This window comes from Balaenoptera ricei, chromosome 1 (genome assembly GCF_028023285.1).
Source record: "Balaenoptera ricei isolate mBalRic1 chromosome 1, mBalRic1.hap2, whole genome shotgun sequence".
Classification (NCBI taxonomy): domain Eukaryota; kingdom Metazoa; phylum Chordata; class Mammalia; order Artiodactyla; family Balaenopteridae; genus Balaenoptera; species Balaenoptera ricei.
Genome location: NC_082639.1, coordinates 113,624,930 through 113,650,623, shown reverse-complemented (window position 1 = coordinate 113,650,623; position 25,694 = coordinate 113,624,930). Strand labels below are relative to the sequence as shown.

Here is a 25,694-nt window from a genome sequence, read left to right as displayed (position 1 = left end):
AGTGAGAGAAGGAAGTAGCTTATTCCTTCCTATTTGACTAGCATTGTAGAGTTGACAAAACACTTTTCCAGAGGTCATCTCATTTAATTCTTATAACACTCTGGCAAAGATAAATATTTTAATCTCTGTGTTTTGTTTTTAAAGCTCTTATTTACATTTGTTATTATTTTTAAAATTAATAACTTATTTGTTTATTTTTGGCTGCATTGGGTCTTCTTGGCCATGCGCGGGCTTTCTCTAGTCGTGGCGAGCCGGGGCTACTCTTCATTGAGGTGCGCAGGCTTCTCACTGCAGTGGCTTCTCTTGTTGCAGAGCATGGGCTCTAGGTGTGTGGGCTTCAGTAGCTGTGTCTCGCAGGCTCTAGAGCACAGGCTCAGTAGTTGTAGCGCACGGGCTTAGTTGCTCCGCAGATGTGGGATCTTCCCGGACCAGGGTTCGAACCCATGTCCCCTGCATTGGCAGGTGGATTCTTAACCACTGCACCACCAGGGAAGCCCCTTAATCTCTGTTTCATAGACAAGATAACTTAGAGACTAGGTTACTTGCCCAAGATCCCACAGTTGGCAAAAGGTGGAGCTGTATTACAAACCTAGAGCCTTGACTATATATTGTTGTCTCTGCTTCTGTCAGTAAACCTACGAAACAGTTTATCCCCTCTCTTCGCTTCTTCCACCATTTCTGATGGATGGCCATTGGAGTCAATAATGCCTTAATCATCTGCTCCCAGAATACACAAGGTCCAAAGTAATAAGAAGAAAAGCAAACCTCCTCCTGGGCACTGTAGGACTTGGGCCCAGTTATCCCTGTGGCTTTCTCTGCTCACCTACTGGCCAAGATCCTGACAACCAGATTCTTCCCTGGGATGGCCTCCCTACTCCTGAAATGTGGGGGACATATCTGTCAAGTTAAAGGAGCTAAAGAAAGTGGTGGCTACTTTTAGATTCTGGCAGAAATTAGGGTTGGCTTTTGTTTTTGTGTATCTAAAAATATAATTTCTGAAAATGTGAGCGGCATCACTGGATAGGAGGAGCAGGGATTGGGATGAAAATGGTTTGGAAGGGGCAGGGGATGCCAAGGAGAAAGGAAAAGGGTTCACTGTTCCAGAGGATACAGAAAATGGAAATTAAGTCAAGCTGCAGGCCTAGCTCACTGAAAGCACAGGTGTTCTTAAAGGTAGACCGGTTTCCTTTACCCACCCCGCAAGTCCCCTTCCTTACTACTCATCTCTTAAGAGGAAGAAGAGGGCATAGGGTGAGAGGCAGGGTAACAAAGAGCAGATCGGTGGAAAGTATATTGAAGATTGGGGTAGGAGACAGAAGAGGGTTGGAAGATTAAGTCCTCTCCTTTCATAGAGACCGTCTACGTTGAGTTTGGGGACTGAGATCCTTCAGATGACTCTGGGATTCAGGTCCTGGGATTATTGGGTATCCAGACTGGAGTTTGGCCCTTTAAGATTCCATCCTTAGCTTGAAACACCCTCCCACCCCAGGCCTGGGAGAAAAGCCGAGGTCTCAGCCTACCCCTTGTCTCAGGGCCCCTAGTGGGTGGAGCCCTGAGGCCAGGATTCTGGCTTCTGGCGGTCTGTTTTTAAATTTAGTACATTCCTCAGCCCTGGCTGCCCACTGGGGGGAGGTAAGTCTGGGGTTCTGGGCCCAGGAACCTCAAGACTGCTGGTTTGGGGGAGTTCCTAGGGCCTTCCTGTAGGTCTCCCCTGCAGGTACAAGCCTGGAGAAGTCAGCCTCCCTCATGGCCCTGGGAAAGTCCTTTCTGCTTTCTAATTTCCATCCAGCCTAGAGCTGGGCATGGTTATTTTCTCTCCTTTTTTTCTGGTTTTTGCTATATAAGGATCCTAAACAAGGGAATGGGTGAAGAAGGAGGTGAAGGAGTTGCTAGGCAGGAGGGGAAGCCAGAGGAGCAGTGTGGTGGTGAGGAGCCCAACTAGCTCAGCCAGTGGTAAGGCAGTGGAGCCCAAAATAGTGGCAGAGGCTAAAATTGGCACCTACAAGAGTGCTGAGCTGGGCTTGAAACCTGCAGCCAGGCCCTACTGCTGAAACCGGGCAGGGAGCCGCTGGGTCTGGGTTGGGCCTCCTCTCCCTCCCTCCTTCCTCCACACCTTTGGGGACCAGAAATCAGGCAGGACCCTGCAAACATAAGATGCTCTGTCCCAGGACTCTCTATACTTCTCTTTCTCCCAGAGACATGGGAGACCCTGAGAGGCAGAAATGAACTTCAATGTGAGTGATTATAATTAGAGTGGAGGAGGAATTTTCCCCAAAAGGTGGAGGTTGCCTCAGGCTGGGGCAAAGTGTCCAGAAAGAATGTCCCACTCCACCCCTTCTTCTTGTGGAGAGACTGGCCAAACTCCAACTGTCCCTGACTGGGGAAGGCTGGTTGCTTGTCTTTTGGTTCTGGCCTAACTTGCAACAGAGGGAACTGGGGTTAGACACAAGGAAGGACTTCCTCAGCTTTTTAGTCTTCTGTAACAGTGGCGAATTCCTCCCCTCCACCACCCCAGTAGTCATCGGAGGCAGAGGTAGGAGGGAAGAGGATGGGCCGAGGGCGGTCTTGTAAGGCCCCAGAGAGTTGGGGGCTTGTGGAAGAATGCTCTCCTCTCAGATTCTTCAACCTCCAGGAGTGAATCTTCCCTTTCAGGCCCTCTAAAGATCCACCCTTTAGTTCCCCTTTGATTTCTCCGCCCTCTCCCCACGCCTGCCCCCAATCGTAAAAGGGGTCGGCGGCTCTGGCCTGCTTTGATGGGCCCCGAAGGCCAGGAAGGAACTGGTCCCGGGTTCCCTGGAGAGCTGGGGGCGGCTGGAATCCTCCGGCCCGCGGGTCTTTCTAGACTGATGGACTGCGGAGGGGGAGGAGGAGGGGAAAGGGAAGACCAGGGGTTGGGTGAGGGCTGCGAGGCGGGCCAGGGTGGGTTTTAGGAAAACCGAAGCCAGGAGGCGGGCGTCTGGGGTTAGAGGCGCCTGGCGCTGGAGGGCAAACAGGCAGAGGGGCCCTGCAAGCTAGTCCACGGCCCCCTGTACTCGTGCCAGCCGCCCCTCCACGGACCGAGGCGTCCCGTCCGGCGCTCGGCACCCGCCCTCCCTCCGCCCCGCCTCCCCCCTTCCTGAGCTCGGGCGGGGGTGGAGACTCGGGTTTGAGGAACTGGCGCTGGGTGCCGGGCGAGGGGAGTCAGACTTCCTGTCCCCAAGACCGACGCGTGCGGGTCGGACCCTTCCCCCGCCCTCCCCCCAAAACAGCCGGACGCCAGGGTCCGCGCCGCGTCCTCCTGGGCTCCACCCCCCCACCGGATTATGTCTCGGATCGAATCCCTCACACGGGCGCGGATCGACCGGAGCAAAGAGCTGGCCAGCAAGGTGGGCTCTGAAACCCCTGTCCCTCTCGCCCGCGGTCCTCAGGGCGCCCTTCGATCCCCGGCACCCGCAGCGCCCCCGGGTCTCCCCGCCTGCTTTCTGGGCGCCAAAATCGGGCGGAGCGTCGGCCGGGAACGCGGCGGGACGGGGTGGGTGGGGACTGTGAGTGAGTGGGGAGGGGGCTGGGGGAGCAGTAGACGCGACCCGCGCCTCCAGCTCCGCGCAGATTCTCTGCCGGGATCCCGGGAGCCAGCGGACCTGGGGTTTAGGGGCTTCCGATCTGGCGGGACCGGGTGTTTTGGGCCGCGTGAAAGAAAGTTGCTCCGGTAAGGGACAGAGCGGGAAGAGGAAGGTGTGTATGTCGGGGGGTGGGGGCGGCGAAAGCTCTCCGGAACCCCCTCCGCCAGGGTCCCACCGGGTTGCTCTCGGTATCCCCCCACTCTGCCGTCGCTGGCTTGGTCGTTCCCTCTTTGTCCCCGCCATCCGGCGGAGGGGGTGGGAGGGGGTGGTTTCCCGGCTTCCTCCCACCATCACCACCACCATCACCACCCCTCCGAGACAAAAGTCAGCTCCTCCTCTCCTCGCAGATGGACTTTCCAGCTGTGATTCAGTTCTTCTCTCTGGTGGGCGGGTGACTGGGGTCAGGACAGCTTAGGGACGGCTCACTTCCCCCCAAGGCATCACCCTCAGGTGAAGGGAGCAGAGGTCTTTGTGTAGCTAGGAGCCTTTCTTCCATCCTTGGGGCCCAGAGCACCCCTGTTCCTGAACCACAGAGGGTCCCCCCATCCCTTTTTGCCCCACCAGCTTCCAAGCTCCTTGTCCTTGCAGCCTGAAACAACCTGAAACCTTTAGGCTGACCCACTTGGCACTGTGCCCTCGTCCCTCCTCCCCACCCCAGCTCTCTTAACTCTTAATCTTGGGACTGTTCACCTACCATTTCAAGAGTCTGGATGTATAATTACCCTAGCCCCCACCCCTATCTTGAGCTCTTGGCCACTCCTTTCCAAGTATCCTTTATTTCTGCCTTTGTACCCAGGCCCACTCCCAAAGGCCATGACCTCTCCACACCTCAGCCCCCAAGAAATGATGAAGCTGACTTGTAGGTGAATAAATGAGAGCTGGGAGGAAGGTGGTGCATGCAGACAGCACCTCCCAGCTGCTCAAGGCACCCACACTGTACCCATTATGGGAAAGGCCAAGACCCAGTCCATAGCTGGTTTAACCTCTGGCCTCTTTCCAATCCCAGTGTCCTGCCCTGGCACGCAGCCTATGCTGATCACCATCACCTTCTTCAGGCATGGGAGCAGTACCCTTTCGGAGTCCTCAGAGATGGTGGAAACCCCTTCCCACACTTCCCTCCTAGCTCCTAGCCTGGCTACCTATCTAGAGGCTAAGTTGGGAGAGGTTCCATCCTGGAACTTTTCCTTAGGGGGTTGGGATAAGGTTCTGCTAACAGGAAAGCAACTGAGGATTTGGGTAGGGCTTAAGACAAACAGAGGGTCAGAGGAGAGATGGCTGAAGTGCAGTGGAACAGTGCGGTGGCAGACAGGCTCTTCTCAACCCTGCGCCAGGCCAGGCCCCAGCTATGAAAGTCTGTTTATTTTTCAACCGTTTGAGCTGAGACCCTGGAGCAGAGCCAAGGGGGGTGGAGAGGTTTTTTGAAACCACGGAAATTTGGTTCCACCCTAAAAGGGAAAGCCATGGGGGCACCGGCGAGGGGCAGACCTGGAGAGGGCCTATAGACAGGGGTTCTGGGAAGGTAGATACTCGGGTCCTTTTTGCGTTACTGGGAGGAGTTGGGGAGCCAGATACCTGGGTCCTCATGCCTTTTTTTTTTTTTTTTTTTTTTTGGTAGTTGGGGGGACTGGGAATCTAGAAGCTTGGCTTTTTCTGTCCTGGGGCTGGCCTTGGTTTTGGGGGGTTTGGGAATCTGACTGGGGGTGGGGATGTGAGGGGGTGAGTGGGTAGATCTGAGAGGGCAGAGAGGCCACTGGAGGAGGTTGGTTGTCAGTTTGGGCTGGTCGGAAGGGGAGGGCCACCTCCGGAAAGCTGTGGTTACAGAAGGGGGGAGTTGATTCTTAGCCAACAAACCCTGGATCCCCTCTTCCCCCTCCCCCAAGCACACCAGCTGTCTCCTTTCTTTTTATACTGCGGTGGGAAGTAGAGGGGGGCCGCTGGAAACGAGATAATTTGAGGAAGATGGTCTCCCCTGCTACCTATGTGGGGGGATGGTTCAGAGCTATGTCCTGATCCCCCCCCCCCACCCCATTCCTTGCCTTCCTCCGTGGGACCTCCTTGAAGTAGGAGGAATTTAAGTCGAACCTGTCCCTTTCTCCTTCCCACCCTCCTAGAATCTTTCTGTGCAGCTCCCCCTCCTCATGCCTCCTCTCTCTTTTCACTCCATTTCTATTCTTTCAGGCTATCTTCAGTCCTCCACCCCCTCATTCTCTCTGCTCTACTTCCTACCTCCATAGGCCCCAAACCCCAGAGGTCCCTTTCTCTCTTTCATCCCCTGTTCCTCCCTCCCTCCTCCCCCCCAAACCCTGTCTCCTCTCTCAGAACAAAGGGTCCTTTCCTGCCTAAGAGGGGGCAGGGGCCAGAGGATCAGGGATGGCCCTGGAGGCTAGGGAGGTCTCCCTGGAATCTCAAGGACCCCAGATTTGGAGTGTGGTGGGGAGAGAGGAGAGAGACTGTTTCTTTGTTCTGAGTGTTGGAGAGGTGGCTGGCTTTGTGTGCAGGACTAGAACTGGAGCCGGAGAAGAGGGCTGGGGGAGCCCTGGAGGGAGCTGAGAGTGCTGGCAGGTTGGGGGGGAAGTTGAATTGGGGGTCTCCCGGGAGGCTGAGACTTTTGGGGGAATAGGAAAAGATTCTAGGGGCCTTTCTTGGAGGTTAGGGAAAGAGCTGAGGGGAGGGGGAGAAGCAAGGATGGGGGAAGGGAGCCAAAAGCTTAAGGAAGTCACTGAGTGACTGCAGGGGGTTGGATGCTGCCTAGAGAAGGACCTGCCAGGGCTGCCCGAGGGATTTAAGGAGGGGTCCAATCTCAGTCCCTCTGACTTCCCCGGAACCCTGAGCTTGGAGTCGGGGAGGGGACAGATCTGAAGAAATGAATCCCATGCGTGCACATGACCTGTATGTTGGTGTGCGTGTGTGTCTGTGTCGGTCTGCCTGTCCCCAGATGCTCTGTGTCACTGTTTTGAATTATGGTCACCAAAGTAGGGGGCTCACTGCACTCTGGATGCGAGGAAGTAGTTCCATTCTTAGCTTCAGTCTGTGCTTTGAAGTATCATCTAGGCGCTTGAGGGAGCAGATTGGTCATGGTTCCTGGAGCTGGTCAGAGAAATGGCTGAGAGGAACTGGCTGGACCCTTCTGGGTTTGTTTATGTCTCCTTGGGGGAGGGTGGGGGAGGGGCTGCAGGCAGCAGCTGCCCCCCTCCCAACTCAGCCGGCCTGCCCTGTGCCAGGAGGGCAGGGAGTCCTGGCACAGCTATTGTTCGCCTGCACAAATGCCCGTCTGTTTGCATCACTCCCCCCTCCGTCTCTGCTTGTCTTTCTCTCCTGACCCGACAGGTGTGGCCGGGTGGAGGGGGGACTAGGGTGGGGTCCAGGATCCCTGGGTCTGAGGGTAACCCGACTTTATTCCCTTTGGTCCTTAGCACCCCTCTTCTGCTTCACCAGTGTGCCCACCCCCATTGTCCGGTGTCTCATCTTCATTCATCAGGCAAGCGTTTATTAAGTGCCTTTGTGTGTTCAGTGATGTCTTTTTGTGTTATGTTTCTGGCTTTGGCGTTAGCGTTTCCGTTTGGCCGCCTTCTCCTTAGCCTCCTGCCTTTATCTTGTCTGTGGAAGCTCATAAAGGAAGCAGAGCCTGGCTGAGACCATCCCAAGCCCTCTTCTCAGTCCCATTGCCAGGAACCCTCTCTCTCCTCTTTTCCCAGCCTTAGAGCCCATCCCTCATGACTCAGTGTCCCTTGCAGCCTATGACTCTGAACCTCTGCTGTCCAGGGCCTAAGCCACAGATGACTGGAAACCCAGTGGAACCCTCCGGGGGCCTTCTGGTCCCTAAACAAAGGGCCTGGACAGAGGCTGCGCCACCTTGGGGAAGGGGCTGCTGCCACTTGCAGCTGGAGCAGAGGTCATTCTGAGCACCACGTGACTTCTCCAGAGGTCTTGGTTTGGACATACCCAATGGAGGAACAAGGACAGCTGAGAGCTTAGACTTTGCTTGGAGAGGCTCTTACTCTTCTGGGTCGGCTCCGCCATCCTCTGCTGCCCGCCTGGGAACAGGAAGCCGAAGTCCAGGCTTTGGCATTCCTTGGGCTTCACGTATGTCACTGTTTTCCTCATCTCTCGGCCTGGGAGACAAAATACGGAGAAAGGGGAGACTGCCTCTGTTCTATGAGCCTTTGAGCCACCAACCTCAATGTCCTCTGCCATTCGCCTAGTCTTTCTTTCCCCAAAATGACCAAGATCTGGGATGACAGTGGAAGGAAGGTTTGGGTTGGTCTTCTTCTGACTTTCAGAGGATACCATCTGGTCCTAAGAAGTTCAGAGGAATCAGGAGAAAAGGTCTGGGAGGAGGGAGAAAAGAATAAACAAGAGAGGAGGAGACCAGAATTCCCTGGTGGTCCAGTGGTTAGGACTCCGTACTTCCACTGCAGGGGGCACAGGTTGGATCCCTGGTCAGGAAACTAAGATCGCACAAGTGCGAGGTGCAGCAGGGAAAAAAAAAAAAAAGAGAGAGAGGAGGAGATTGAAAGCTCTGAAGCTCTGATAAGGAATGAGGGGATCCTTAGAGTAGAGGCAAGGGTGCTGCTGGGACCCCTTGTCTTGGTGTCTATCCATCCACCCATCCTTCTTTTCTTCCTTTCTTTCTAAACATGTATTAAGTGGCTGTTGTATACCAGCCATTGTGCTAGGTGCTTTCCTGTGCTTTATTCATTTATTGTGTAGCAATAGCAAGAAAGACTTTCTGTGAGGATTTGTGAGAAAGCAAGACTCTGGACACTGGACAGTAGAGGACCGAACCAAGCAGGAAGGGCCACTGAGTGTTGGGGTGGGTGTTGTGGATTGCAGAGTAATGGCCGCTTTTCTTGGTGGACAGATGGGGCCATGAAGGTGAGGGGCTGTCCCGCTGGCGGTTGGGCGGGTAACTGGGATGATCTTAAGAATATCTGGAAAGAGTAGGACAGAGAACCAAACAAGCCCATTCACTCCGTCTCTGGAGCAGGCACCCCTGGTGAGCAGGCCCTGTGTCCTTCTAGCCTCACCAGCCTGAGCCCTGGGGCGGGTGCGGACTGCCTCCAGGACAATAGCGCTAGGCAGTGCCAGGGCCGCTTGCTGCTGGGCAGTGTCCGTGTTGGGATGTGCTGCTGCTGCCCACTGCTGGCCCACCTAGAGCGAGGGTCACTTGGAGAGAGGGTGAGTGTTGGGAGGTGGGGGAGCCTGGGCCCAGAGTAGCTGGGTCGTCTGTGGGATGTTGATGCCAGAGAGACCCTGTTCTCTGGCTGCCCCTAGTTCTCTCCCTCCCTTTCCCCCGCTTCTTTGCCAGGTGAGAGCTCCTGGAGGCCTGAGGGCAGAGGGAAGAGGTCAGGGGAGGGGAGTGGGAGTTGTAGCAGCCCTAGGGCAAATCTGCAGGACTGCCCATTTGGGAGTTGACCCTGATTCAGACATGTTGCTCTTTTTACTTTATTTTTTGAAGTATAGTTGATTTACGATATTATATTAGTTTTAGTATTTTTACAGATTATATATAATCCATTAAAGTTATTACAAGGTGACAGTTATAAATCCCCATGCTATATAGTACATCCTTGCTGCTTATCTGTTACTGTTTTGTTTTGCTTTTATTTTTGGCCACGCTGCGTGCCTTGCGGGATCTTAGTTCCCTGACCAGAGATTGAACCCGCACCCTCAACAATGAAAGCGTGGAGTCCTAACCACTGGACCACCAGGGAATTCCCTGATTATCTATTTTATACATGGTAGTTTGTGTCTCTTAATCCCATACCCCTAATTTGCCCCTCCCCATGTTGCTCTTTCAATATGATTTTCACGTTTTTTTGCTTGCTTACTTTTAATTCAAACATAGTAAGTCCTCAAACTTTTTTATTTGTGTCATAGAGAAGGTTGGGAGAGCAGGAGAGGAGAAGAGAAGGCAGACTATAGGGCAGTAAGAAGAGCTATTTGGACTTGAACTTTGAGATCCTATAAAGGCTGTTATTCAGGGGAGGATTTGATCTCCTAAAGAACTATAATTTGGAGCAGGGCAGATGGAGGTTAGACTAAAGGGAGAATTTTCTAGTGGTCCAGATAGGTAGGTACCAGAATAGAAAAAGGGAGGTTAGAGTTAAAAGTTGGTGAGCTTTCTTGACAAGGTCTAGGAGGAGGAGGGCAGGGAGAGGCCAAGGGCAGTAGAAGAGAAGCAAGGGTGAAAAAGGGGCAGCCAAGGTGGGAGGCCATGTGGGAGAGGAGGGAGGCCAGGGGATGGGAAGGAGACTATGATATAGGAAGAGGAGGAGGATGGGAGGAGAGGAGAAAAGAAAAATGGATGATTGGGTGGGAAATGACCTGAAGACCTAGGCTCTGCTCATCGTCAGATGAACCTGGAGCTTCTGAGGGTAAGCGGGAGAGAGAAGGATCTTGGGCTACCAGGAAGCCCTGAGACCCTAGGGCATCGTAGTCCAGTGCCCTCTGGCCCCTGTGCTGTTGACTCAGCCCGTTCACACTTCCCTTTTCTACGCTCACACCAGGCCAGTGTGTCTCTTCCCCTCCCCCACCTCTTAACTGCTAGTGTGGCTTCAGCTGAGAGTCAGGACTGGGCACCCAAGGTCCAGGCTGAGGATTCTCCTCTGAGTTTTGTTTCACTGCCCTGGGGCCCCAGACAGTGTCCTCTGACTTGGGGCTCATTACCCTCAGCCTCAGCCATCAGGATCTCGCTCTTCGCTTTCTGAGAGGCAGGGAATCCTTGGAGGGAGTGGTCCTGCCAGCTCCTCTTCCTGCTGTCAGTCCTCTAAGAGTGGAGGGAAAATCAGGGATCTGAGGTGACCACTGAGGAGGGTCCTGGAATAGGTGGAAAGCATGGTGTCCCATCTTCTCATCTCCTCAGTTTCAGGGAAAGCTCAGGGGCTTGAGAAGGGACAGAAAGAGGTCAGGGAGTATCACTTGACCTGCAGAGGTCAGGGGGAAGCAGGAGAAGAGAAAGCTGATGGGAAATGCCAGCCTCTGAGGTTCTGTGGAAGGGCCCAGAGAGTGTGCCCCATCTCGATGGAGACCAGAGCAGGAGGAACCGACATTGCCGCTGGAGGATGGAGGGTAGATGCCAGAAAGGACTTCCTAGACTAATTGGGTGAGGAGGAATAAGGGAGATATCCTAGGTTTTGGAGGGTAGCATGAGAGGGATAAAAGTTAGACTACAGAATAGACTTCCTGCTGGGAATGAGACCTTGGTGGCCCAGTTTCCTTTCTTAAAGATCCCAGAGAGGACAAGTGACTGGAGACTGAAACCAGGCTCCTCCTGCCCCGAGGTTAGCAAGGGACACGCTGCCTCCCACAGAGAGGCCCCGTGTACCTTGGCTGAGCAGATGTGGAAGAGTCAGAGGTTTGGGACCCTGACCTCTGGTTGGGGGTGGCAGTGGAGGCATTCTGCCCCCTTCAGCCAATCTAATAAGGGGATCTCCTGCCCCCCACTGTGACTGCCACTGCCACGGAGATAGCGGCTCCAACACTGGTTGTCATGGTTATAAGAGGAGCTAACTCCCATAGATTTGAAAGCGCTGGTGAGCTGGCACCTTCTGCTTCGCCTGCTCTCCCCTCCTCTCTGCGCATCTTCCCCCGGCACAGAGAAGGGAGTACAGCAGCTCGGGGGCGAGCAGAGCTAGGGCTGGGAGGTGGAGTGAGGACGCGGAGGTCTAGAGCCGGGGAGATGAGCGGCAACAGGAGGCAGCCCAGCCGCAGGGGCCAGGTAGGTCAGGGGCCGACTCGGCCCTCGGGGCTGGCCTGGTCACTCCTGGACAGCTGCCTCTGACACAGCGCGGCAGGCTCTGCTTCAGGAAGTGGTGTGTTTCAGGCAGGCATTGCTCCCTTGCCTCTGCCCTCGGCCTGTGTCTCTGGACTCCTCAGGCACCCTGGCATCCTCCAGCCTCACTTCCTCTCTCTCGCCCCTTCTACAGACCCGGGAAAAAGAGAAAATGAAGGAAGCCAAGGACGCCCGCTATACCAATGGGCACCTCTTCACCACCATCTCCGTTTCGGGCATGACCATGTGCTATGCCTGTAACAAGAGCATCACAGCCAAGGAGGCCCTCATCTGCCCAAGTAAGTTGTTTGGACCCTGAATGTCACTCTGAGTCAGCGCCCACTGACCCTAATCTTTCTATCCATTCTTTTTACCTTGGATCCATAAGGATCACTCTCCTCTGTGAGCCCCCGCAGGGCCCAAATGCCAGGGCCAGATGCTTGATCCCTTTCTCCCTGTCCTCATGTCTAGGGGTAGTGGCAGTCAGAATATGTCCTAAGCAGGACTAGCTGGGGATATGGGGGAGGGGAGGCTGGGGTGGCTCCCCTTGCAGCTGTCGTCCGCTGGGTATCCCCCAGCTCCCTGAACAGCTGCTGAGGGTCAGGAGAACTGAGTGGAGAAGGAGCAGGAATGTTGTGTGTATGTGGGATGGGGGGGCGGAAATAGGGGAGCTGGGTGGGAAGCTGCTGGCCTTGCAGCTGTTCTGCCGATCTTCCTGGGCAGAACTGGGTGTTCAGGACTTCAGGGTCCCCGTGCCCCTTCCCTTTCTATTGACTGGGGGGAGCCTGAAATCTCTAAATCTCTGCAGTTTGAAGCAGAGGATTAGGGATTAGGACCCCCGTGTCTCAGATTTCTAGTCTGACTGGTACACAGTGAGAAAGAGAGAATATGGCAGCAATGTGTATGTTGGGGGAATAAGGATTAGATAGAACTCCTGACCTTCACCTACATCTAAGGGTAGTCCTGTATTTTGTAAGTACAAGCAACGAATTCTTCCTTCCCCAAGATGCCTACACGGAGGGCTCCTGCCCTGTCTACCCACCCCCCTCCGCACCCAGATTCATGGCAAAGAGCTGCTTCTGATTAACGCAGGACCAGAGGTGTTGTGGCCTACGGCGGAACAGAGGGACAAAAGCTTTAGCTTCTAAATCTCTATGGAAGCTGCGAAGGAACCCCAGAAAGAACCAGCGAGGCTTCCTACTTCCTCACTGTTCAACTTAGAGTTATGAGGATGAGGAGGGAACCCCAATCTAGATCCCTCTAGAGACCTGACAGAATTCCCAATCTGGAAGCTTGTTGCCAGGGGAACCAGGGAGGCGGGCAGCAAGCGCTATTTTGAGAGCAGGTGGAAAGCGGAGGTTCGATCCAGAGACACTGGGTGCTGGGGGTAGGAGAAGGGAGCTCTCCGGGGGGGGGGGGTGGACGCAGCTCCAGCCCCCACTTCTGTCTGCCCCTCTGCCCCACCCTGCTCGCCTTGTATTTGTGGAAGTAAGCACGGTGCTGGGTATTGTCTGAAGGAGTTAGCAGAGTTTCCGGTGTTGTTGGACGGGGGAGGGGAAGCTGGAGACGGCCAAGGGCTGTGAGGGCATGTTGGGGAAAGGGACGGCCAGTAGTCCCAGTGCCTAGGCTTAGCTACTCTTCCTTTCCTCTCCTCTTCTCTCCTACCCCATGGCAGGGTGGGGTGGGTGATGAGGGAGAAGCAGATGGAGTGTGGGAGCTGTGGGTTTACCTTACTTGGGGAACAAGACTCCCCGGGTCCGGAAGGGAGGCTGGAGTCATAGCAAGCATAGCTGAGCAGTGTAGAAGGCAGGCAGGCGTGTCGGGCAGGGGCAGGGCATGGCCTGTCCCCCGCTCTACCGCTGGATCCATCAGCCTTAGCACTGCTTAGGCCTAGCCAGAGTTTGTGGGCATGCGTATGGCTCAACAGGAAGTGCACAGACACTCCTGAGTTAAACCCCAGCTCTACCACTAGCTGTATGACCTCTGGCAGATGGTTTAACCTCTCCAGGAGACAGGATCCTCATCTATAAAATGAGGATCATTGAATCTACCTCAAGGGGTGGTTAGGATCAAGCTCAGGGGATGTTCATTTCCCCCTCTCTGCCCCTAGCTCCCATCCCAGCTGCTCCTGTGCCACCTTCTGTTCCGTGGGCGTCCTCTCTGCCATCTGTCATTCTCAACCACCTTTGTGCTTCTTGAGCTCATCTCTGGCAGCCAGTAACCCCTTCTTCCCTCTAGTCCACCTCGCAGGTCATCTCTGAGTCAGGATTGCCTACCCCTCCTGATGGCTTAATTGCGGTCCACACCTATACCCCCTCACTTCATCTCCTGCTTGAAGGAAGGGGGGAGGCGGGAGGAGAGGGACTGGGGTGCGGCGATGGCCGAGGAGTCTGGGAAGGGGGAGAGTCTCAGGCTGTGTGGCCATGGGGAGATGGGTGTCTGCATGTGGGTGTGTCCCCCCCGTACCACCTGGCCCTCCCGTCACCCTCTCTACCCCACCCTCCCAGCCTGCAATGTGACTATCCACAACCGCTGTAAAGACACCCTCGCCAACTGTACCAAGGTCAAGCAGAAGGTGAGATGGCAGGGAGGGCAGAGGGCTGGGGGAGAGGGTAGTGAGTGTGCGGTACCCTCATGCCTTTTCCGTTCATTCCTCACCCTGTGTTACTCAACCCCTCTCCTCACCAGGGGGCAGCCCAGACCCTCCACCCCAGGCCACAGGCCCTGCAAGAGGGGGCCAGCCTGTTGCTGTAGACACATCCCCTCAGCACTGGGCTCAGCCACCCTGATGCCCTTAGCCATCGTGCCAGCTTTCTCCCTAGGGGGCAGCCACCCAGCTCCTGCCCTGGGCCTATGGGGGTGACCCTAGGGTGACAGCTGTTCTTGGTGTCTCTCTCTTGCTCTCTGTCTCACAGCAACAGAAAGCTGCCCTGCTGAAGAACAACACTGCCTTGCAGTCTGTTTCACTTCGCAGTAAGAGTGAGTAGTGAGGATGCTGGAGCCCCCATAGGACCCTGGACCCCAGGCCTCTCAGCCCATGAGCTCTGCTGCCCCCCTGAGGTCGTTCCCTGGCACAGTGCCTTCCTCTCTTCAATTGGATGCTGTTGGTGGGGTCATAAGGGAGGTCCGGACTCTTGGGCTTAGGGGCAGGACAGGAGAATTCAAATGGGGACGAAGGCTTGGGATGGCTGGTCATCTGAGTCTGGTCACACCTTATATTATTATTATTAGTTATTTACACTGCACTTGGGAATGTTGGCAGAAGTTGTCAAGGGCCAATTCAGACAGATCTGGTGTAACAGAAAGAGCGTGGTGCTTAGTCAAAAAGACCAGAGTCTGTGTATGTATACATGTAGCTGATTCACTCTGTTATACGGCAGAAACTAACACAACATTGTAAAGCAATTATACTCCAATAAAGATGTTAAAAAAAAAAAAAAAAAAAGACCAGAGTCCGAATCTCTGCTCAGCCATTAGCTGAGTCACCCCAGACAAGTCTCTTAACCGTCCTGAGCTGCAGATTGCTCACAGTCTTGTGGCGGGAAAGAGATAAGGCAAGAAAAGCTCTTTATAAACATTAAAAGTATTGCACAAACATACGGGTAGAATTACTGTTATCATCTTTCTTTGACTAGAACAGGGCTAAAGGTGGGGCAGGAGAGGAGGCCTCACTTCTAGTCGAGGAGCCTGGGAGGCTTGAATCCTGGGAAGGCACCAGGTTTGACGCTTGCCTACTTGGTATCCCCCCGACAGCCACCACTCGGGAGCGGCCCAGCTCTGCCATCTACCCCTCCGACAGCTTCCGACAGTCCCTGCTTGGCTCCCGCCGTGGCCGCTCCTCCTTGTCTTTAGCCAAAAGTGTTTCCACCACCAACATTGCTGGGTGAGCCTCTGCTTGGGGAAGGGGGGAGCCAGGCAGGCAGAGTATGGCAGTGGAGGCGGGGGGCTGAGAGGCCTTTCCCATCCCTGAGTTCAGAATTATAGGCAGACAGGTAAGGAGAACTTGGGGTGACTGCCTCTGGGATCCCACCTTGGGTCCCCACCCGGGAAGGGGACTCTTGCCCGAGTCGTCGGGTGATGCAACAAGGCTCCCCTCCCCTCAGACACTTCAACGATGAGTCTCCCCTGGGGCTGCGCCGGATCCTCTCACAGTCCACAGACTCCCTCAACATGCGGAACCGGACCCTGTCAGTGGAGTCCCTCATCGACGAAGGTGACTGTGCCCGGACCTCAGGGAGACCAGGGCATGAGGGGCAGGTGGGAGCAGTCCTGGGAACGGCAAGGCGGGAAGGGATCTAGAGAAGGGCCCAGGACCCAGGGAAGAGAATTGGGGTCCGAGTTGTTTCCCCCACTCACGTCCAGGTGCGGAGGTGATCTACAATGAGCTGATGAGTGACTTTGAGATGGATGAGAAGGACTTTGCAGCTGATTCCTGGAGCCTTGCTGTGGATAGCAACTTCTTGCAGCAGCATAAAAAGGAGGTGATGAAGCAGCAGGATGTCATTTATGGTGAGCCAGGAAGACCACCCCAGACTTCTCTTTTGTCACCAGTCCTGTTTCTTTGTGTCCTTCCTCTGCCAGCCCCTACCTCTCAAGACCCTTCCCTCTTATCCCATTGGCCTTCAAGACCCTGCCTGGCGTCCCCACAAGTAGCCACTAGGCCCCTACCTTTTGGGCCGTTGACCTCCAAAGCCCTTCTTTATCCCTTCCTTCCGGTCAATTCTTAGTCTTTCCTCTCTGCCTGTTCCAACACTGTACTGGGAACTGTGGGAAACCTAGACATGTAGGGGACACATGGTTCTTGACCCTAAAACAGCTCATAGCTTAAGATGGCACGGCATAAAGATAAAAAAATGATTAGAAAATGATCTAAGATTGTAATAATGCAGAATGTTAACCTGGAAGGGATCTTGAAAACCTCAAATGAGCCCTGAGGTCCCCAGCCTAGGCCCCACCAATTGTGGCCAAGCCAGGGTAGAGGCCATGTGTCCCATCGTACCCACAGAGCTGATCCAGACAGAGCTACACCACGTGCGGACCCTGAAGATCATGACCCGCCTCTTCCGCACGGGGATGCTGGAAGAGCTACAGCTGGAGCCGGGAGTGGTCCAGGGCCTGTTCCCCTGCGTGGACGAACTCAGTGACATCCATACACGCTTCCTCAGCCAGATGTTAGAACGCCGACGCCAGGCCCTGTGCCCTGGCAGCACCCGGAACTTCGTCATCCATCGCTTGGGTGACCTGCTCATCAGCCAGGTGAGAAAAGGCAGGACCCATGGGCAGCATTCATGGGAGGAGGTGTGACTAGAGTGGGCATTTCTCATCTCGAAACTCTAGGGGGTGGAGCCAGAGAGAGCTGGAGAGGCAGGAAGCCCGCCTGTTTGGTGGGAGGCCAGAGGGTGTTGGGGATGAGATTTGGCTTTTGGGGAAATGCTGACCCAGCCCTGCTCCCCCAACTTCTAGTTCTCAGGTCCCAGCGCAGAGCAGATGCGGAAGACCTACTCGGAGTTCTGTAGCCGCCACACCAAGGCCTTAAAGCTCTACAAGGAGCTATATGCCCGAGACAAACGCTTTCAGCAGTTCATCCGGGTGAGCAAACCTCTCCAGGACCCACACTCAGCCTCCTCTAGTGGCCCAACCCTTGTGGACACATCCGCTCGTGGATCCCATCAGCAGCCCCTCATAGCAGTAGAGCAAGTGCTTTTGCTACTTTGGTCCTCACAATAAACCTGTGACCTTGTCATCCCCATTTTCCAGACTGGGTCACCTACGCCGACCGGTGTGAGGTAAATGGCCAAGTTAGGGCCGGCACCAGGGCTTAGGCTCCAAGAACGCTCCAGCGTTCTTTCTGTTGCCCTCCCCTCGGGCCCCACTCTGGCCCTGAGCCCTCCTCTGCTCTTGTAGAAAGTGACCCGCTCGGCCGTGCTGAAGCGGCATGGTGTACAGGAGTGCATCCTACTGGTGACTCAGCGCATCACCAAGTACCCAGTGCTCATCAACCGGATCCTGCAGCATTCCCACGGTGAGAGGAAGAGCCTGGGAGGGAGGAAGGTGGGAGAGGGCTATCTGGGGTGAGAAATGGCTCGGGATAACCAAGGGGGGAGGGATAGGGTCAGATGTGGAATGCTGGGCAGCCTCTGAAGGTGGGAATCGAGATTGGTGGGAATTGGGGCTGGCTTGAAGCTTGGCTGAGCCATCCCTCCGTCATGCTGACTCCCGGTGTCAGGGATCGAGGAGGAGCGCCAGGACCTGACGACGGCACTGGGGCTGGTGAAGGAGCTGCTGTCCAACGTAGACCAGGATGTGCACGAGCTGGAGAAAGGGGCCCGCCTGCAGGAGATCTACAACCGTATGGACCCTCGGGCCCAGACCCCGGTGCCTGGCAAGGGCCCTTTTGGCCGAGAGGAGCTTCTGCGGCGCAAGCTCATCCACGATGGTTGCCTGCTCTGGAAGACAGCTACTGGGCGCTTCAAAGGTCAGTGGTCAGCTTGGCAGGCCAGGCAAGAGTCCGCGGTCAGATATAAAGAAGGAGAAGCATCCAAGCCCTTAGGACCTCTTTTAATGCAGCCCTATACCCAGGGTGAGACCCAGTGGGAGGAAAATACGTGGTCTCTGTTGCAACAAAAGTCTGAATACTGGATTTCACGTGCGATACAAGGACTTCCTTGTCAGTATTTATTCATTTCTTTGGTTCTTGCATGCCCAGAAAGCTACCGGTTTTGATGAGGAAAACAGAGAAATTCCAGGAGCAGAGGACAAGATCAGGGTAGTTGGTTCTACCAGCTGGAATCCCAGCCACCAGGGCTGGGGAATGGGCAGGAGCTTTGGGAACACAGCTAGGGAAGGCCCACGGGAGGGGGCGGAGCCCAGGGAAGGGCGGGCTGAGGAGAAGAGAAAAGGGGGCGGGGCATGTTGGGCTGGGGCACTTTTTCCCAGGCTCTCTTCCCAGACTGCGCTGGCCAACGCTTTCCTACCTCAATCAAGACAAGAGAGTTGCAGGCCTTGGCTGTGGGGGTGAGGAATGAGGGGCAGAAGTATACCGTGCTACCTGAGGCCAGAGTCTGCCTGCACCTCTGTCCTGTGTCATGAAATCCCCACTCCGTAGGCTTGAGTATTGCAGGCTTCACCAGCCACTCCTTCATCCCTTTCTCTCCTTCCCATCCCTCCCACGCAGAAGCTAAGAATATAAAGCATGGGGGGGTTAAAAATAGCAAGGGTGGAGAGCTTTATTTCTGACATCCCTCCCCTTCTGTGTGCCCACAACTTAGAAAGATCTCCAAGGGCAAAGGGTAAGTGTGTGTCTTCTCAACTGTGACATCCAACTTTCTTGGGCTTGACCTTTATTTCCCCTTAAGTCTTAAAGCACAGGACCTCTTAGGATCTGAGAGCCTGGAAGGTGGGGCAGAGAAGGAAAATCAAAGCAGGGCCTGCTGGGGTTGAAGGAGATTGGGATTGTTCAGTGGTGGGAGAGCTGGATAAGGAACCCAACTGTTCCCCTCCCTGTGGAGCACAAAATGAGAAGTGGCAATATGCTGGGGTAGGGGGGAGCTTAGACCAAATATCCAAAAAGGTCTTATGTTAGTCAGTTGTTCAACATGGAACTGAAAGGCTCTGGGAATCCTTTTTCCCTCACAAAAATTCTGGACCCTTTCACACAGAAAAATACACATGTGTGATATATTAATATGTAAAGTTGCTTATGCAACTTCAGAGGATTTGCAGAGCCTCTGAAGCCCAACAGTAGACATCCTAGGGGGTCTGTAGACCCCAGGTTAAGAAACCCGCATTCGTTGTATAAAGAGGGTTTTCTCCACAGGCATTGGATGATCGCTTATGGGCACCTCTAGCCCAAGAAGCTGATTTATCTGATGGCACATGCATTTACCCCCCATTTCTGAGCTATAAGAATGGGAGAGGTGGAGGTCTGCAAAAGTGGAGGAAGCAACCAGAGGGAGAGAGGTCAGGAAGAGGGGAAACAGGAGCTCTAACCTAATGGGTTAGACCTGGTCCTTGAGAAAGAAAAACAGCTGCTCAGACACTCTATAATGCTGACTGTCCTCCTGCCTTTATCCTCCTGCCAGATGTGCTCATGCTGCTGATGACAGATGTGCTGGTATTCCTCCAGGAGAAGGACCAGAAGTACATCTTTCTTGCCCTGGTGAGACCTTCTACCTTCTTCTTCCTCAGCACAGACAAGTGTTGAGGCCCTTCTTGCTTTCTTACCCCAGCCTGGAAGAACCCTGGAATCCTCTAGAGTCAAACAGCTGTTATTGTAACCATTACTATAATATAATAAGGAGAAATAAGAATAGCCAAGACAAATTGTTACTGTATGCAGGCACTTTTACACCTGTGAGGAAGGCCCATTATTATCCTCTTTTTGTAGATGAGGAAAGTAAAGCTTAAAGTTAATTAAATCGTCAAGGGTCACAAACGTTTCTAAGTCCTGTCTGGCTGGCACCAGAGCCTGGGTTCTTAACTTGTATTCTCGGCTGACTCTTCAATCCTTTGGGTATTTCAAAAGGACTGAAGACTCAAATATCCAGGGGTCAGGATTCCCAGCTTTAATCCTTCCTTTCCCCTGACTGGCAGGACAAGCCCTCGGTGGTGTCACTGCAGAATCTAATCGTGCGGGACATCGCCAACCAGGAGAAAGGGATGTTTCTGATCAGCGCGGCACCCCCTGAGATGTATGAGGTCCACACGGCATCCCGGGATGACCGGAGCACCTGGATCCGCGTCATTCAGCAGAGCGTGCGAGTGTGAGTGTGTGTATGGCGTCACAGTACCTGCAGTTTCAGGCCCCAGGCCACAGCACTCCCAGGAATGGAACCCAGGGTTCAGAGGTGGAGGCAGAGGCCAGGGGAGAGACAAGATGGCCCAAGGCAGGAAATGTCATCTATGTTCTACTGTCCTGTAAAGTCGCACTTTATGTGATGACGACCGCAACCACCTTCCAAATGCAGCATGAGCTGACAAGCTAAAGGAATACTTTAAGCTGTCACATTCTGGCATACCTGCCAGCCAGCAGTACAATTTCACCTCCATTAACATCTTAGTCTGTAGGCAGTGGGCCATTATTTGGATTGTACTGTCTTTTACCTTTATTTTCTAAAAATGAATGAAAAAGAGGGGCTTCCCTGGTGGCGCAGTGGTTGAGAATCTGCCTGCTAATGCTGGGGACACGGGTTCGAGCCCTGGTCTGGGAAGATCCCACATGCCACAGAGCAACTGGGCCCGTGAGCCACAACTGCTGAGCCTGCGCGTCTGGAGCCTGTGCCCTGCAACAGGAGGGGCCGTGATAGTGAGAGGCCCGCGCACCGCGATGAAGAGTGGCCCCCGCACCACGATGAAGAGTGGCCCCCGCTTGCCGCAACTAGAGAAAGCCCTCGCACGAAACGAAGACCCAACACAGCTAAAAAAAATTAAAAAAAATAAATAAAGAAAGAAAGAAATAAAGAAAAAGAGGAAAATGAAAGCATTGATACTAGTGGTAAGAGGAGCAAAACTCAAACTCCATACAACAGAGGCAAGAAGGAAATCATTTCATGTGCTGAAGCAGCAGATCTTTGGCTTCTGTTGGACACACATTAGATTTGAGGCAGTCAACTGTGTGTCTGTTGTGATAAAAAAAGTGAAGTGCATGTAAAATGTTGAAAATGGATTCTCAAAGATTATGCCTGAAGAATAAATTCAGTTAGGATGTTTATGATTTTTTTTAAAGTAATTTAATATTTTATTTATTTATTTTTGGCTGGTTTGGGTCTTTGTTGCTGTGTGCAGGCTTTCTCTAGTTGCAGCGAGCAGGGGCTACTCTTTGTTGCGGTGCACAGGCTTCTCATTGCAGTGGCTTCTCTTGTTGCAGAGCTCAGGCTCTAGGCACGCGGGCTTCAGTAGTTGTGGCACATGGGTTCAGTAGTTGTGGCTCGTAGGCTCTAGAGCGCAGGCTCAGTAGTTGTGGTGCATGGGCTTAGTTGCTCCGCGGCATGTGGGATCTTCCCGGACCAGGGCTCGAACCCATCTGCCCTGCATTGGCAGGCGGATTCTAAACCACTGCGCCACCAGGGAAGTCCTATGATTTTTTTTTTTAGCTTTCAGAGAATGTATTCTTCTCCACTTTATACTATGTAAACCTATTTTTTTTTTTTTACTTCTGCAGTTAAGACTTTGAACAAATTTTTCAGAAATGCGTGCAAAGTATGAAATTACCTATTCTAGGAAAACAAGGCAAAGTACCTGTCCCATTGACAATAGATCTATAGTGCCCTTTTTATTAATAATATTAATATTTGTAGTTGCGAAAATAATATTATTCATTATAATTGATTTATTGAGCTTCTGCCGTGTTCAAAGCAGTGGTACATTATTTCATTTAATCCTCACAGAAAACCTGTGAGGAAGATATTGTCCCCATTTCTCACATGAGGAAATAGAGAGGTTACCACCTGGTAAATTGTGGAGCCAGGATTTGAGCCCAGGGTGCTTGATGCCAAAAACTGTAGTTGTCCCTCTGCACTATGCTACCTCTCCAGGTGACCTTTGGAGAGGGACAGACCAGTAGATGCAGATGATCAGTGCTAGGAAAAGGAGAGAGTCAGGAGTGGATGAAGCCAGGGCGTGGAGCTGATGAGGCTTACCAGGGAGAAATAGAGCACGTTTGGGAAGGAGGGTAGGCAGATTCCTGGTGTGTAACCTGACTTCCTTCCCCAAACCCCACCCAACCTGTCATCCCTCCAGATGCCCATCCAGGGAGGACTTCCCCCTGATTGAGACAGAGGATGAGGCTTACCTGCGGCGTATCAAGAGTAAGTCCACCCACAGAGTTTGTTTAAATAATTTATGATATATCCACACAGTGGAATACTGTCTAAAAAGTGAGATGGCTCTATGAGGGCTGATGTAGATCCATAACCAAAATATATTGTTAAGCGAAAAGAGCAAGGTTTAAAACACTGTAAAGTATATGCTACCACTGATGTGAAAATACTGGGGATAGATATGTGTCATATGTATTTTGTATATGTGTGTGCAATATCTCTAGGAAGATAAGATATTATTACTGTGGCTTCCTCTGGGCAGGGAAACTAGGAATAACAGGGTTAAGACAGTAACTTACTTTTTTACTATAGGGCCTTATATTAATTGGGGTATGATCTAACTGCTGTACAAAAAGATTAACAAAAATCAGTCGGTTACACGAGGTAGATTATTTCTCTCCACATAAGAGTCCTAGATTATTTCTCTCCACATAAGAGTCCAGAAGTGGGAAGTACAGAGTAGTTGTGCAGCTCTGCCCTCTTCAATGTGAAGATTCCCCATCTCTATGTCCTCTATGTCTGTGTCTCCATCACTACTCCAGCTCCTGCTATCACATCTGCATCCCAGCTAGCAAGGAGGGGTAAAGAACAAGGAGAGTTTGTACCGATTTTTTTTAAGGGCAGATCTGGAAGACTCTCACATCTGTTGGCCAGAATTTAGTCACGTGCCAATGCCTAGCTGCAAGCCAGGCTGGAAAATCGAGTGTAACTGGGCAGCCGTGTGCCCAGATGAAACTTGCACACCTTCTCTAATTAAAGGAAGGTGGGGAGAATGAAAACTGGTGGACAGCCTGCAGTCCCTGCCACACATTGTTTTACTTTTGTTTTTAAAACAAAAGTACGTGTTACTTTTCCCAAAAAAAAGTTATTTTCTTTTTCATAAATGCCAAAAAATCAAAATTAAATCCTGCCCCTCTGCCCAGGCCTGGCCCCTGACCCCTGGGGCTGCCCCTCCACTACTGGCTCTTCTGGGTGCTCACCTGTTTCTCATCCACAGTGGAGCTGCAGCAGAAAGACCGGGCACTGGTGGAGCTGCTGCAGGAGAAGGTTGGGCTGTTTGCCGAGATGACCCACTTCCAGGTGGAAGAGGATGGCGGCAGCGGGATGCCCCTGCCCACCCTGCCCAGGGGGCTTTTCCGCTCTGAGTCCCTCGAGTCCCCTCGTGGCGAGCGGCTGCTGCAGGATGCCATCCGTGAGGGTGAGGGAGCTCCTAGGGAAGAGTCCAGACTCATCCACTCACCATCCCAAGATATGGACCCGTGGCTAGACACACACAGACAAGGGGGACGTCAGCCCCATAGGCCATAACTCCCCTGAGTGCCTGTTGCTTGCGGGGGAAGATGGTCCTTGCTGCTGTTTGACACCTCTCATCCTGCACATACTTGTGCTGCCCCTTGGGCACCTTTAATGACCTTTGCCTTGTATGTGGTGGTGGCAGTGAGACCCCACTACATGTGCAGGGGGCATTCCCCTAGATGCCTACATGTTCCGTGTACTGAGCGAATGGCATCGCCTCCCATCCCCCACAGAATTCTCTGTTGCTGCTGTCCTCACCTCTTCTTTCCCCGCAGTGGAGGGCCTGAAAGACCTGCTGGTGGGGCCTGGAGTGGAGCTGCTCTTGACACCCCGGGAACCAGCCCTGTCCGTGGAACCGGACAGCGGTGGTAACACGAGTCCTGGAGTCACTGCCAGTGAGTGCCAGGGCAGGGGACCAAGGTAGCACGTGGGAGGGGTTAAAGAGAATGGGGTGGTACCAGGGACTGAGTGGTATCGGGGTGCTAGGGAAGTGGTTCGGCCCATCCTTTTCCCCTTCTCAACAGATGGTGAGGCCAGAACCTTCAATGGCTCCATTGAGCTCTGCAGAGCTGACTCAGACTCCAGCCAGAAGGTGGGTTTCAGGAGGTGTCAGGACTTGGCTAGAGGGAGGGAAAGGGACAGCTGCCCTATAGATCCTTGACTCAGAGCTATCAGGGACAGGCACCAGGGACTTGTGTGTCTGCTGATTCCCCATCCTTGCCCGTTTCTGCAGGATCGAAATGGAAATCAGCTGAGATCTCCCCAGGAGGTGAGGTGGGAATGTGATGATATAGGAGACTGAAGGAGGGGTACTCTCATCTGAAAAGTTAGAGCCCAGTTTGGAGTTGGGAGGGGGAGTGTACACCTCAAAGTACTTGCAGTCTTATTGTCCCACACCCACACTTATTCAACTTCTGGGCAGTTCTCCCATCCTGAAGCTTGGACTCTGTTCCCACCCTCTCCTCTGTCCTCAGGAAGCGTTGCAGCGATTGGTCAATCTCTATGGACTTCTACATGGCCTACAGGTCAGTGGGGCAAGGGCTAGCGTGGGAAGGGGAGGAGCCAGACCCGAGCTGCCCATTTAGGTGGGACAGAATCATCCTAACAGGCCTTTCTAAGCCTTCCCGATTCGAGCTCTCCAGGAATCATGACCTGGGCCCTGGGGAGTGAGGGTGAGGGGTAGAAGAAACGGGGTCCTGATACACCCCTCCGTCTCCATTCCACCCGCAGGCGGCTGTGGCCCAGCAGGACACTTTGATGGAAGCCCGGTTCCCTGAGGGCCCCGAGCGGCGGGAGAAGCTGACCCGAGCCAACTCCCGGGATGGGGAGGCTGGCAGAGCCGGGGCTGTCCCTGTGGCTCCTGAAAAGCAGGCTACGGAACTGGCATTGCTGCAGCGGCAACACACGCTGCTGCAAGAGGAGCTACGGCGCTGCCGACGCCTCGGCGAAGAGCGGGCGACGGAGGCTGGCAGCCTGGAAGCCCGGCTCCGAGAGAGCGAGCAGGCCCGCGCCCTGCTGGAGCGGGAGGCCGAAGAGGCTCGCAGGCAGCTGGCCGCCTTGGGCCACACGGAACCACTCCCAGCTGAGGCCCCCTGGGCCCGGCGGCCTCTGGATCCGAGGCGGCGTAGCCTCCCTGCAGGCGATGCCCTGTACTTGAGTTTCACCCCCCCACAGGTAAGGAAGCTTGAAGTAGTGAACTGACATCAGGGTGGACATCAGGGTCCATGAGAGAACCAGAAAGGAATTGGAGATTTGAGGCCAAATGACATCAGGCATCAGACTTGAAGGATATAGGATACTGATGGGAGGACTGAACAGTTGCGATGGGTGCGGAAAGAAATCAGTCAGTGGTAGAGGTGCTGAGAGTTGAGTCTTCACACTGCTCATTCCCTGGCCTCCTGCTTTTCTGGCCTGCTGTCCACAGCCCAGCCGAGGCCATGACCGCCTGGATTTGCCTGTGACTATTCGCTCTGTCCATCGACCCTTTGAGGATCGAGAGAGGCAGGAGCTGGGCAGCCCCGATGAGCGGCTACAAGATAGCAGTGACCCCGACACCGGCAGCGAGGAGGAAGGTAGCAGCCGTCTGTCTCCGCCCCATAGTCCACGAGGTGAGATCCTGGTGGAGACATGGAATGGAAATGGGATGTAACCTGGGTACAGACCCTTGGGCTGTGGTTTCCAAATGAAGCCTGCATCCTAAAGCAC

The 25,694-nt window shown here is 53.7% G+C and overlaps 1 protein-coding gene across 6 annotated transcripts in view; it reads left to right on the top strand.

Moving 5' to 3' along the window:
- Nucleotides 1–25,694, top strand: part of ARHGEF2 (Rho/Rac guanine nucleotide exchange factor 2) — a 43,858-nt gene that overhangs the window by 14,688 nt on the left and 3,476 nt on the right. For 4 of the 6 annotated variants that reach the window (XM_059933619.1, XM_059933628.1, XM_059933647.1 and 1 more), the window contains 20 exons: nucleotides 11,531–11,675; nucleotides 13,884–13,951; nucleotides 14,292–14,355; nucleotides 15,130–15,259; nucleotides 15,480–15,589; nucleotides 15,739–15,885; nucleotides 16,382–16,632; nucleotides 16,840–16,965; nucleotides 17,281–17,398; nucleotides 17,603–17,851; nucleotides 19,458–19,534; nucleotides 19,969–20,138; nucleotides 22,114–22,181; nucleotides 23,191–23,391; nucleotides 23,765–23,884; nucleotides 24,014–24,081; nucleotides 24,223–24,258; nucleotides 24,464–24,514; nucleotides 24,720–25,163; nucleotides 25,414–25,597. In XM_059933619.1, coding sequence (XP_059789602.1) covers nucleotides 11,531–11,675; nucleotides 13,884–13,951; nucleotides 14,292–14,355; nucleotides 15,130–15,259; nucleotides 15,480–15,589; nucleotides 15,739–15,885; nucleotides 16,382–16,632; nucleotides 16,840–16,965; nucleotides 17,281–17,398; nucleotides 17,603–17,851; nucleotides 19,458–19,534; nucleotides 19,969–20,138; nucleotides 22,114–22,181; nucleotides 23,191–23,391; nucleotides 23,765–23,884; nucleotides 24,014–24,081; nucleotides 24,223–24,258; nucleotides 24,464–24,514; nucleotides 24,720–25,163; nucleotides 25,414–25,597 — 2,827 coding nt within the window. Of the gene's footprint in view, nucleotides 1–3,127; nucleotides 3,366–3,591; nucleotides 3,689–11,530; nucleotides 11,676–13,883; nucleotides 13,952–14,291; nucleotides 14,356–15,129; nucleotides 15,260–15,479; nucleotides 15,590–15,738; nucleotides 15,886–16,381; nucleotides 16,633–16,839; nucleotides 16,966–17,280; nucleotides 17,399–17,602; nucleotides 17,852–19,457; nucleotides 19,535–19,968; nucleotides 20,139–22,113; nucleotides 22,182–23,190; nucleotides 23,392–23,764; nucleotides 23,885–24,013; nucleotides 24,082–24,222; nucleotides 24,259–24,463; nucleotides 24,515–24,719; nucleotides 25,164–25,413; nucleotides 25,598–25,694 lie in introns of those variants that run through there. The other 2 variants (XM_059933637.1, XM_059933657.1) reach the window with 2 other exon arrangements.